The sequence below is a fragment of the Otolemur garnettii genome, unplaced genomic scaffold (assembly GCF_000181295.1).
Source record: "Otolemur garnettii isolate 467f Iridium unplaced genomic scaffold, OtoGar3 scaffold00108, whole genome shotgun sequence".
NCBI lineage: Eukaryota > Metazoa > Chordata > Mammalia > Primates > Galagidae > Otolemur > Otolemur garnettii.
In genome coordinates, this window is record NW_003852503.1 from 7,061,583 (window position 1) to 7,071,191 (window position 9,609).

The following is a 9,609-nucleotide window of genomic DNA, read 5'->3' on the forward strand; positions in this document are numbered from 1 at the left end:
TTTAATTGATGTAGAAAACACAGGATTATCACTCGAGTTGGTTGTATCACATGAGCTATTCCCAAAGCACACAGAATGAGCCAAATAACATAATGGGCTTTTTCTGTGTGGCAGGCTGATGCCTAAAAGACATCTAACAGATAAAACAGTCAATTAGATCTTAGGTTCTTATTGCATGACAAAGCAATGAGAGGGGGGACACTGAGAATTGGGTTCTTATGTGTTACAGAGGCAAGGGCACCCCCACAGATTTTAAGACAAGAACAAATGGGGGCATTTTATTTCAACCATGAGCCATGTCAGAGAACAACTCCTGCAAATCCCCACCCCAGGAGCCCACCGATGGGAAGCAGGGCTGTGGAAAGCTCAGCCAGAGTGGCTGCAGCACCTACTGACATGAGACCCCTCACTGCCAGTACCAGGTGCTGGTCCGGCCCCTCACTAGCCAGGCTCTAAGAACAGGCAGCAGTGGGGTCAGGCACAGGTTGAAAACACAGACGGAAACAAGGACTCATGAATACCCAAGGTGTTCCAGGAAGAGAAAAACCCAGATGAGGACCAGAAGCCATCCCAGTCTTTTCCTATGGCTTTTTGGCTTCCTGGAGAAGTTGTATACTTGAGACCTGAGATTCGCTGGGATGGCTGAGGAGGAGCCCGGGGGAAGGAAGAGGGGCGCTCCTGAGGACAGCCCTTGAGGAAAGTACAGTGCAGCAGAGGGACAGGCCCCAGCAACCTTCCCCAGGGCTCTGGGCCAATCCTGAGATAGTCAAAAGGAAAGATGGAATGCTCAAGAAAAGGAGAAATTTTTTAAAAACTGAAAGGAAACAGAAAAGAAATGAAAGGGCCTAATGTCTAAGGCTAAGGCCTTAGAGAGACAGGGGTGAGCCCCACAGATCTGGCCCCAGGGTATAAACATGCTGGGGGACTTTGTCCTGGTGTATCAAGAACCATATACACAACCTCCAGGGGAGCCCCAAGATGTGCCCTGTAGCACCAAGGGACCAGCCCAGTCCCAGAGGTTCCCTGGGTCCTGAAGGCAGCTTCTTCCCAAAGGTGTTCGCATCTCCACGCTCCACAGCAGCCATGGGCCGTCAGCTCGCCACGTCATGCAGGATCTTGCAGCAGTCCCACCCATTGTTTCAGCCCATGACCCATTATGTGGGTATAGAGTATGAGGCTGTTTCACCCACCCTGTAGTCCCTGCTGCCCCTCCAAGTCCTGAGTGGGGTGAGTGGCAAAGGGGACTGGAAAATGCTTTACCAGGCAGCTCTTCAGGCACTTGGTCTGGGTGGAGGAGAGGCCAGGCTGTCCCACGTCCCCATTCAGAGACTCAATAGTGAAACACCTTCAGCCTCCTCTTCTCATCCAAGCCCAGCTGCAAGAGGCTGGAAGTGGCTGTTGGCTTGGGCACCGAAGAGAAAAGATGTCTGGCCACGGAGTGAAGGAAAACTGCCATCAGCTGAGCACACCCAGCAGGGGCCAACAGAAGGTCAAAGGCTGAACAGGATGCTCCCTGGACCCCCAGGGCACAAGGACAGGCCGTGCAGCCCAGCCTGGTTGCTACTGTAGGAAAGGACCAGGATTCTGGAACCAACTAAAAGGATACAACTTGGAGTCGTTCTTGAAATTTTCTAGCCACTTTCGGTTAGCCTCGATCATGCCCTGAAAGTTGGTGCTGCCCCCCTCGGGGATTTGGGAATGTGGACGCTGCAGGAGGCGGAGCTGCTCACTGGGAAGGAGGAGAGTGTGGGGAGAGGAAGAATGGAGCCAGGGCTGCCAGAGGAAGGGGATGTGTACTATGCCAACCCGCCAACCCGTTACACTGCCTCCTCCCAACTGCAGTCTTTTGGGGGTCTCCAGCAATTCAAAGCATCCTTTCACAGGCAAATCTGCCCCTCTAGAACAATTCCCAAAAGAGAAGGTGGTGATCGCCCTGCCTCACCTCCCAGGTTCATACCACAGACATCAGCCTCTGGGCTCCCACATCTGCCTATTCCCAGCCAATCCCATCAGCATAGCTCCCCTCCAACAACTCAAGCCCAGTACCAGCTCCAGAGTTGGCTAAAGGGAAGGTGGGGGGTTACTTATGGCTGGGGGCCTTAGCAGGAGTGAGGGATACATTTGGCAAGGAGTAAGATGAATGGGAAATTAATAACAGGTTTAAATAATTGCCCGTCTGTCTCCCCAGTGGGGTGCCCCTCTCACTCCAGATGTTGCTCAGCAGGACTTGGGGAAGAAAGGAGCCATAGGAAGCAAACAAGAACTCAAGGGCGAAGACAAAAGGCCAGACTCCAAGACCGGAGAGGCCCTAGGAAGGGGCAGGGGCTGGGTCCTACCAGGGGCTGATTTTGCCCCCAGGGGCCACAGGGTCACTTCCTCATGGAGCTGGCAACATAAGCCTGGCCTTGCCCCTAATGGGACTTCCTTTGGTTGTGGAGGGGCACCTCAGACCCAGGTAAGACATGGGTAGCTCTGTAGACTGGGCATCTTCCTGACCTCTTGGGACAATAGGTCCAGAAGGTCTGCTCCCCTCACAGCAAGAAACTTGATTGTGAGGCTCTACTTGACCAAGCCATAAGGAGGCTTACCTGGCAGATACGTAACCCAGCCTGTTCTCCAGGGGGGCGGGACTGTTGTTCAGCAGTGGGATGCCTGCTGAAAGGGCAGGAGGAAAGGGCTCAGCACCTGGGAGGGGCACTGAGCCACTTTTCTCCTGAGCCTGCAGGATGCCTCCCTGCTCACCTGCACCTCCTGCCTCCCCAGAGCAAACAATAAAAGCAGGAACAGCCTCAGTGGCTGGAGGTAAGACAGAGGATGGTCCTATTTATTTAATTTCTAAAACTTAATCTACTTTTCAAATTTGAGTTGAAGCAGAAAGAAGAAATTTATATTTCCTCAAATGCCAGTGTGTTTATGGTTTTTCATATTCCTTAGGGGCTATAAGACCAGGAGAGGCCTGAAGCGAGGGGGAACCACACACCAAGAGGTTACAAGCAGCATCCTGGAGTCACAGAGCCATGGGTCAAAACTCAGTTTGCTACTCACTCACTGGGTACCCGGAGCACATAATTTAACCTCTCTGAGTCTCAGTTTCCTCATCTGTAAAATGTGGATAAATAATTACTACCTCAGAAAATTACCATGAAGACTTAACAGAAATACCAAATGCCTGGCCCATAATGTACTACACAAGATGGTAATTATTGATGACAACTATAATGATTTGTAGGTTCTGTTGAGTTCTAGAATCCATTAAAAAAAGGACCAATCAACCCAGGCTCCATCCTAAAACATCCTGACCCACAGAGCCTCTGGCTGCAGGACCACCAACAAGGTCTTGTTCATCAGACACCCCCAGGGCCAATGGACCAATGACCATGCTGAAGTTGGGGAGCATGGGACAAGGGGAGGAAAAAGGAGGAATAGGAAAAAGAGGGCAGAAGAAAAGAGGAGGAGGAGGACGGTGGGAAGGTTGAGCCCAGATCCAAATGCCGGCCCAGAGTGAGGCTTACATGGAAAGTATTTACGCCATTTCTCCAGCAGGAAGTCATCTACTGTTTGAGCCATGGAGGAGGAGAGCCTAGGACCCAGCCCCGGGTCCCAAGCCCACTGCGTGGATGTGAATGTGGGTGTCACAGGGGATGAGGCCGAGGCTCTGGCCAAGGAGGGGCAGTAGGTGGGAGTGGAGGTGCTCTTGGGAGCCCGGAGAGAGAAGTTCGCTGGCATGGAAGTGAAGAGTGGTGGTGGCTGAGCACTGAGGCTGCCGAGGAGGCCCAGGACGGTGTTCAGCTGGCTGCTGATCCGCTGCAGGGAGCTGCTCAGGTCATGGATCTTGTCAGGGAAGACGGGACTTGGGGATAAGCCTATTGAATGGGAAGAGGTGGATGGTGAGGAAGAACTCAGGGTCAGGCCTGCAATGACCTCAGATCCCCTGCTGGCTGTCCTTCCCTGTTCCTCCAGACAACCAAGACAACAGCTGCTTGGCTTATGGGGGTGTCAAGGGATAGCAGAGCTTCTGTGTTCTAAAAGCTGGCCATAAGAAACAGCTTCCAGGGCAAGGCCCTGGGAAAGGGGCCCAGGACCCTGGAGAGAAGACAGGCAAGAGGGCCCTCTGCCCACATTCAGGCCAGCCCAGCAGAGGGAGAACAGCCTTCCCCAGGGAGGCCTTGCAAGAGCAGAGGCTAGCAGAGAACAGCTCTCCCATGGTAAAGTGCTCTGCAGCATTCAGAAGGCCCTCTGACCCTTTGGGCCCTGTGTGCCAGCAAACCAGGCATTAACTTTGGGCCCTTTCTGCCAGCAAACCAGGCATTAACTCCCTAGCATTAGCTGAGTACCTAGTATAGACACCAGCTCACAGAGACGTCCTTCTGCAAGGCTGAGGAACAGCCCTCTGTTCCCCTATTCCTCCCTATCCTTGGAGACTGCAGTCCTCATCCCGGCATCTCCCTCATTACCTCCCTGCTGCCATCACCACTCACTGCGAGGCGTAGAGGAAGAACTGGAACTTTCACTGCTTGTGTCGTCCAAGTCACTGAGGTCGAAGGTCACCTTCTTGGTGGGAGATCCTTTCAAAGTGTCCTCGCCTAAGTCCTGAGGGGTAGAAGCAGCAGTTATTACTGCCCCTTCCAGTGTGCTCTCTACCTTGCCTCCTGCCTTCCCAGCAAGTGGCTAGAATGCTGAGCTGGGTTCTTTTGCATGTTCTGTCTTCACGCTAGCTTTCTTACACAAACCCATGAAAGGCCATCTCTGTTTGCTCGCCTAGCAATTATGTTGCTATATATCTGAGACTGTCTGTAGGCTGCTGCCCTTTTGACTTATGGGGACTGCAGACTTAGTAGGTAGGCTCTTCTGGGGCCCAGTCCCAGGAGGCACCATAGTGGGGGTTGAGGAGACCACACAGGCTGCCTCACAGCAGGCTGGGAGGGGGGTGAAACTAAGAGAATCGAAGCACCTGAGCTATGGCCAACAGGGCCACCAGGACCATAGATACCTGCCCCAGCCTCCCAGTAAACTCTCCCTGCTGGATCTAGCCACCTGAGTCCCCCTCCTGCCACAGCTAAACCTGAGGTACCCAGCAGAAAGTCTACAAGGTCACAGGCCAGGTTGGAAAACCTGTCATGTGTGTCCATTCCTGACACCCTAGTCAAACTTCTCTTTAGGTACACTGACAGAATTAGGGCAGGGCTAGATCCACTTCTCGGGACTCTTCAGTAAGAGGTTCCAGGTATACTCAGGACCATTCGGCACAGACAGCCAAATCCTCAGTGGCTTCAACAAACTCAGAGCTGGAACCAGTCATTTCCACCAGCCAGGAGCCTAAAGCCCACTGCCCAGTCCTGGGTCCTGAGGACCAGTTCCCTTGCCCAGGACCAAAGAACCCAACCCAACCCCAGAATCAGAAGAGGGAGGCAGCAACCACACTGGGCTACGTGGCCACAGGGCTGCACCTCTTCCCGAAGGGAGGACTCCAGCTGATTCAGCTTCTCCTCTTTCTTCTTCAACAGGTTATGGCCTTTCCGCATGGCCAACTTCATCTCATCCAGGTGCCTGGTCTCCTGCAGCCAGGGAGAAAGGGGAGGAGAAGTGACCAACCACACGGATGTAAGAGTCCCAACTCTGCCATTTGCTGGCTGGGTGATCTTGAATAAATTCCTTAACTCTTAGTCTTGTTTCTCATCTGGAAAAGAGAAATGTGACTTTTCATAAGGTTATGAGAATTAAATGACAGTATGTCACATGTGTAACACCATGCTCATACCTAATAAAGTTGCACATCATAACTGTTAACCAAATGGTGACTGTCATCACTGCTCCAATTATCACTATCATCATCATCCTCCTCATGAGAATTCTGAGGGCACAGGAATGATGCAAGAGAGCCCCAGGGTCTGCCAGGACCCTGTACTGGTACAGAGATTTGTAATACCAACTAGCAACAATAAAATCTCTGCCTTTCTGATGCAAATCAGGCTATCAGAGAAGCTACTCAGAGACTTATGCTGAGTGTGTTTAAAGGATTTTCATGTATGAAAGAAGCACCTAGGATGACAGAATGAAAAAGTTTTCAACTAAAAGGTTTAAAAGTTTTCTGAAATTTAAAGTTTTAAAATCTTACTTGTTACTATTCACCTAGAAAATGGGAATAATAAACAACCTTGCACATTATAGAGTATATGGTTACTGTGAGGATCCAGTGGTTTGCTATTAAAGAAGTGCTATGCATTGCCATGTAACTGTAAGTGACCCCAGGGTCCAGGAGGCTACTCTCATTTTAACCAACTGGGAAAGCCCAAACCTGAGTATGGGACTGGCTCTCTCAGTGCTCCCCCGGGACAAGGCTGGCAGCCTTTTCTCAAGCTCCTGACCTCCTCCAGGTTCCTGCGCACATCTCCCAGGGCCTTGGTGTCTGTCGAGTCTTCAGCCACATCCTGAGCACTGGCCAGCTCATGACGCCAGTGCTGCTGCGCAGCTTTCAGAGCTGTCTGCCGCCTCCGCATGGAGCGTGTCTGCTGCAGCAGAAACTCCTTGGCGTTACGGAGGGCTACTCCCTCAGCAGAGACGTAGTGCCGCACACTGTGGGAGGACAGGCAGGACAGCAGAATTGGAGAAGGAAAACACAAGGCTCTAAGAACCCTGCTTTGGGTCACACAGCCAGTTCCTAGCTGATGCCCACCCTGAGCACAGGCAGGAGCTGCCAGGCTGCGGCTGGGCAGAGTGCTGAGATGCCACTGTTAAATGCCTACAGCGTGCAGCATGCAGGACTAGCAGTGGCCCTACCCTGACTCTGACAGGATTGCATCTAGGCCCTCCAACACAGATGACCAGGCATTCCAGCAGTCAACCAGACATCAGCAGATGCCAGAATGCTGTGTCAAAAGTTACAGTGGGCAATGTCTTAACTTGCCAGAGGAGATTTCTCAGTCCCCTAGGGCGTTCCTGCTGAACCAAGCCCCATAGGTGATCACTGTCACCTCATTTCAGCTCACCCCAGCTCTCTAAACCAGGTAGTCACTCACTCACTCCTTCACAGTACTCCCAACCCAAAATAAGACAAGTCATGGGAACTCACCTGTCCAAGGACAAGTCCTCCTTGCTCTGAGAAAGAGTAGAAGACACCTCTTTGGGTTGGTTCTAGGGATACACAGTGGAAAAGACCTACTGAGTACAGCAAAAGCAGATATCGTGCAGGCTGAAGAGACCCCGAAGGCCTCCCAGTGGCCTAGACAGGAAATGGCTCTGCCAGCTGCCAGGCAACTGCCATAGACACTACCCGACTGGTGGAGACAATAGGAAGTTAGGAATAAGAACCGGAGGCCAGGTCCTACAGAGAGCAGAGCCACAATCCTTTCCAATACCCACCCCTGGGTACAGGCTCTCCTGATGCTCTGTAATGCCCCACCCCTGGTGCGGCACCCCTCTTGATGTCCCACCCAGTCTCCAGCCCCTAGCTCACCATCCCAAGAGATTTCCTCAGGTCCTCAATGTGGAGTTCCGGCTCAAAATGTGAGGAAGTATTACTCTGCTCAACTGCCAGCTCTTTCAACAGGTCCTGCCTCCTCTGAGCTTCTGCCTCCAGGTTGCTGTAGAGGGAAGCAGAGTGGGCAGCAGCTGTGAGGCAAGGTCTCGTGATGAAGCAGCCCAGGCAGCGTCCTCCTGGGACATCTCCACTGTCTCACTCCAGCCACAGTCCCAGAGGTGGGGCTGAGGCGCAACAGTACAATCAAGGATCCCCTGCTCTTCACACCCTCCTAACAATCTCCTACTTCCTACAAAATGCAGCAGCCACAGGCTCTTCTGCTTGGCCCCCAAGTCAGCAATTCCACCTCTGCCTCTCCCTATGAACTGGGCCATGATTACACAGGCCCCACAACCAGCAGACATCAGAGGGCAGGGGGAGGCGGCCAGGGCGGCTAAGTGCCCACCCCACCTGATGCGTTTCTGCAGTCTTTGACTCTGAGTCTGCAGCAGGTCCACTTGAGACTCCACCTCCATCTTGCGAGACCGAAGTTTGTCAAGAATTCTTCGGAGGTGCCGGTTTGACTCTAACAGGTGGGCGTGCTCCTTCTTTGCCTCCTCCAAGTGCTGATGGGTGGCTGTGGCTTCCTGGGGACAGAAGGAAAGATCAAAGCACCCAGAGACACAGTGGGGAGAAGGCAGGCAGCAGCAGCATGAGCTGCAGGCAGGGAAGCCTGAGGAGCCCGGGCTAGGGTATGGGACTGAAGTCATCATCTCTGAGGTCAGGAGGCCTGCAGGCTCCTGTCCCACCACAGCCCCAATTCTTTAAGGTTCCCAAGTGGAGGTCCACAGAGTGAAGCTATAAGTGGAATATTAGCCAACAGAGCTTGGAACTCCAGGGCTTTGATCAGGCAAACAAAAATGGTGTCGGGAGGGCAGGTGTGGAAAGGAAGGGGATGAAGGAAAAGCAAACGGACAACAAGACCAAGAGCAGCAGACAAACCTCGCTCTCCAGAGCAACCTGCCTCTGCACATCAAGTAGCTGCTGCTTCTCCTTCCGGGCAGTCTCCTCCTGGGGGGCAGACAGAGCATGTTGGCTGACTACAGACCCAGGGGTGAGGGGCAGGGCCAGTCTTCTAGAGAAGCTGTCACTCTAAGGGCAAGGCCCTTGCAGATCCCTCACCTGAACATCCAGCTGAGCCAATCTGGCCTTGACATCTTTAGTTCTCATTTCCAATTCCATCTCTAAATCTTGTAACTTCCTCTCCTGCCCAGAAGAGCAAGTGGAGAGAAAGACGTAAGTGTAGAAAGAGTATAAGGCATCAGCTGAGGGGCAGGAGCAGGTTCCAGAACCCACAACCCACCATGCCACACCATGACCTCCACTCTGGGCTCAGACTTCCTCCCAGTGTGCCCTTGTAGCCTCCCAGGAAAGCACCACACCTTGTGTATTTCCAGCAGGGGCAAGGAGAGCAAAGGGCTGATTCCAAAGCGTTACCAGGGTTGGCTTCCCTTTCTAATCCCAAGCATGTCCCCCAGCCCAGAAAACAAAGGAGCAAAGATGCCCCAGCTTGGAGATGGCCAGTGAAAGACCCCCAGTCGGGAAGCTGCTGGGCTCCATCCTGCTTCAGCCATGGCATGTGCACCCAGCACCTTCTGGCTCTGCACGGAGACATCGTGGTGGGCTCATCTCGCCCCAGGCCCCTCACCTGCTCCTGGTGCCGGCGCCGCAAGTCCTCCAGATGCTTCTCCTGCTCCTGCTTCATGGTCTCCAACTCTCGCTCATGGGCCTTCCGGAGGCGCTCTAGCTCTGCAGTCAGGTGCCCCAGGAGGTCAGCCCGCTGCTTCCTCTCCTGAAGCGGGGTAAGCCCACCAGTAGGAAACTGCAATTGACCTTCCCACCACGAAGGTCATGGTCCCCCCACCCCTACTCTGGGAGACTGAGGCACGTGGACTGCCTGAGCTCAGGAGTTTGAGACCAGCCTGAGCAAGTGCGAGACCCCGTCTCTAAAAAATAGCCAGGCGTTGTGGCAGGCACCTGTAGTCTCAACTACTCGGGAGGCTGAGACAAGAGAATCGTTTGAGCTCAAGAGTTTAAGGTTGCTGTGAGCAGTGACACCACGGCACTCTACCAAGGATGACAAAATAAGACTC

General features: G+C 53.1%; 1 protein-coding gene across 2 annotated transcripts in view; it reads right to left on the minus strand.

Moving 5' to 3' along the window:
- Positions 1 to 9,609, minus strand: part of CEP164 (centrosomal protein 164) — a 68,278-nt gene continuing 58,669 nt past the window's right edge. For both annotated transcript variants that reach the window (XM_023517283.1, XM_012809589.2), the window contains exons 20-32: positions 9,165 to 9,308; positions 8,639 to 8,722; positions 8,459 to 8,527; positions 7,928 to 8,103; positions 7,454 to 7,580; positions 7,070 to 7,131; positions 6,366 to 6,573; positions 5,448 to 5,555; positions 4,479 to 4,590; positions 3,513 to 3,863; positions 2,589 to 2,655; positions 1,607 to 1,729; positions 1 to 1,427 (exon numbers count right to left, since the gene is read on the minus strand). In XM_023517283.1, the coding sequence (XP_023373051.1) occupies positions 1,331 to 1,427; positions 1,607 to 1,729; positions 2,589 to 2,655; positions 3,513 to 3,863; positions 4,479 to 4,590; positions 5,448 to 5,555; positions 6,366 to 6,573; positions 7,070 to 7,131; positions 7,454 to 7,580; positions 7,928 to 8,103; positions 8,459 to 8,527; positions 8,639 to 8,722; positions 9,165 to 9,308 (1,728 nt within the window). In that variant the 3' untranslated portion in view covers positions 1 to 1,330. The remainder of the gene's footprint in view (positions 1,428 to 1,606; positions 1,730 to 2,588; positions 2,656 to 3,512; positions 3,864 to 4,478; positions 4,591 to 5,447; positions 5,556 to 6,365; positions 6,574 to 7,069; positions 7,132 to 7,453; positions 7,581 to 7,927; positions 8,104 to 8,458; positions 8,528 to 8,638; positions 8,723 to 9,164; positions 9,309 to 9,609) is intronic.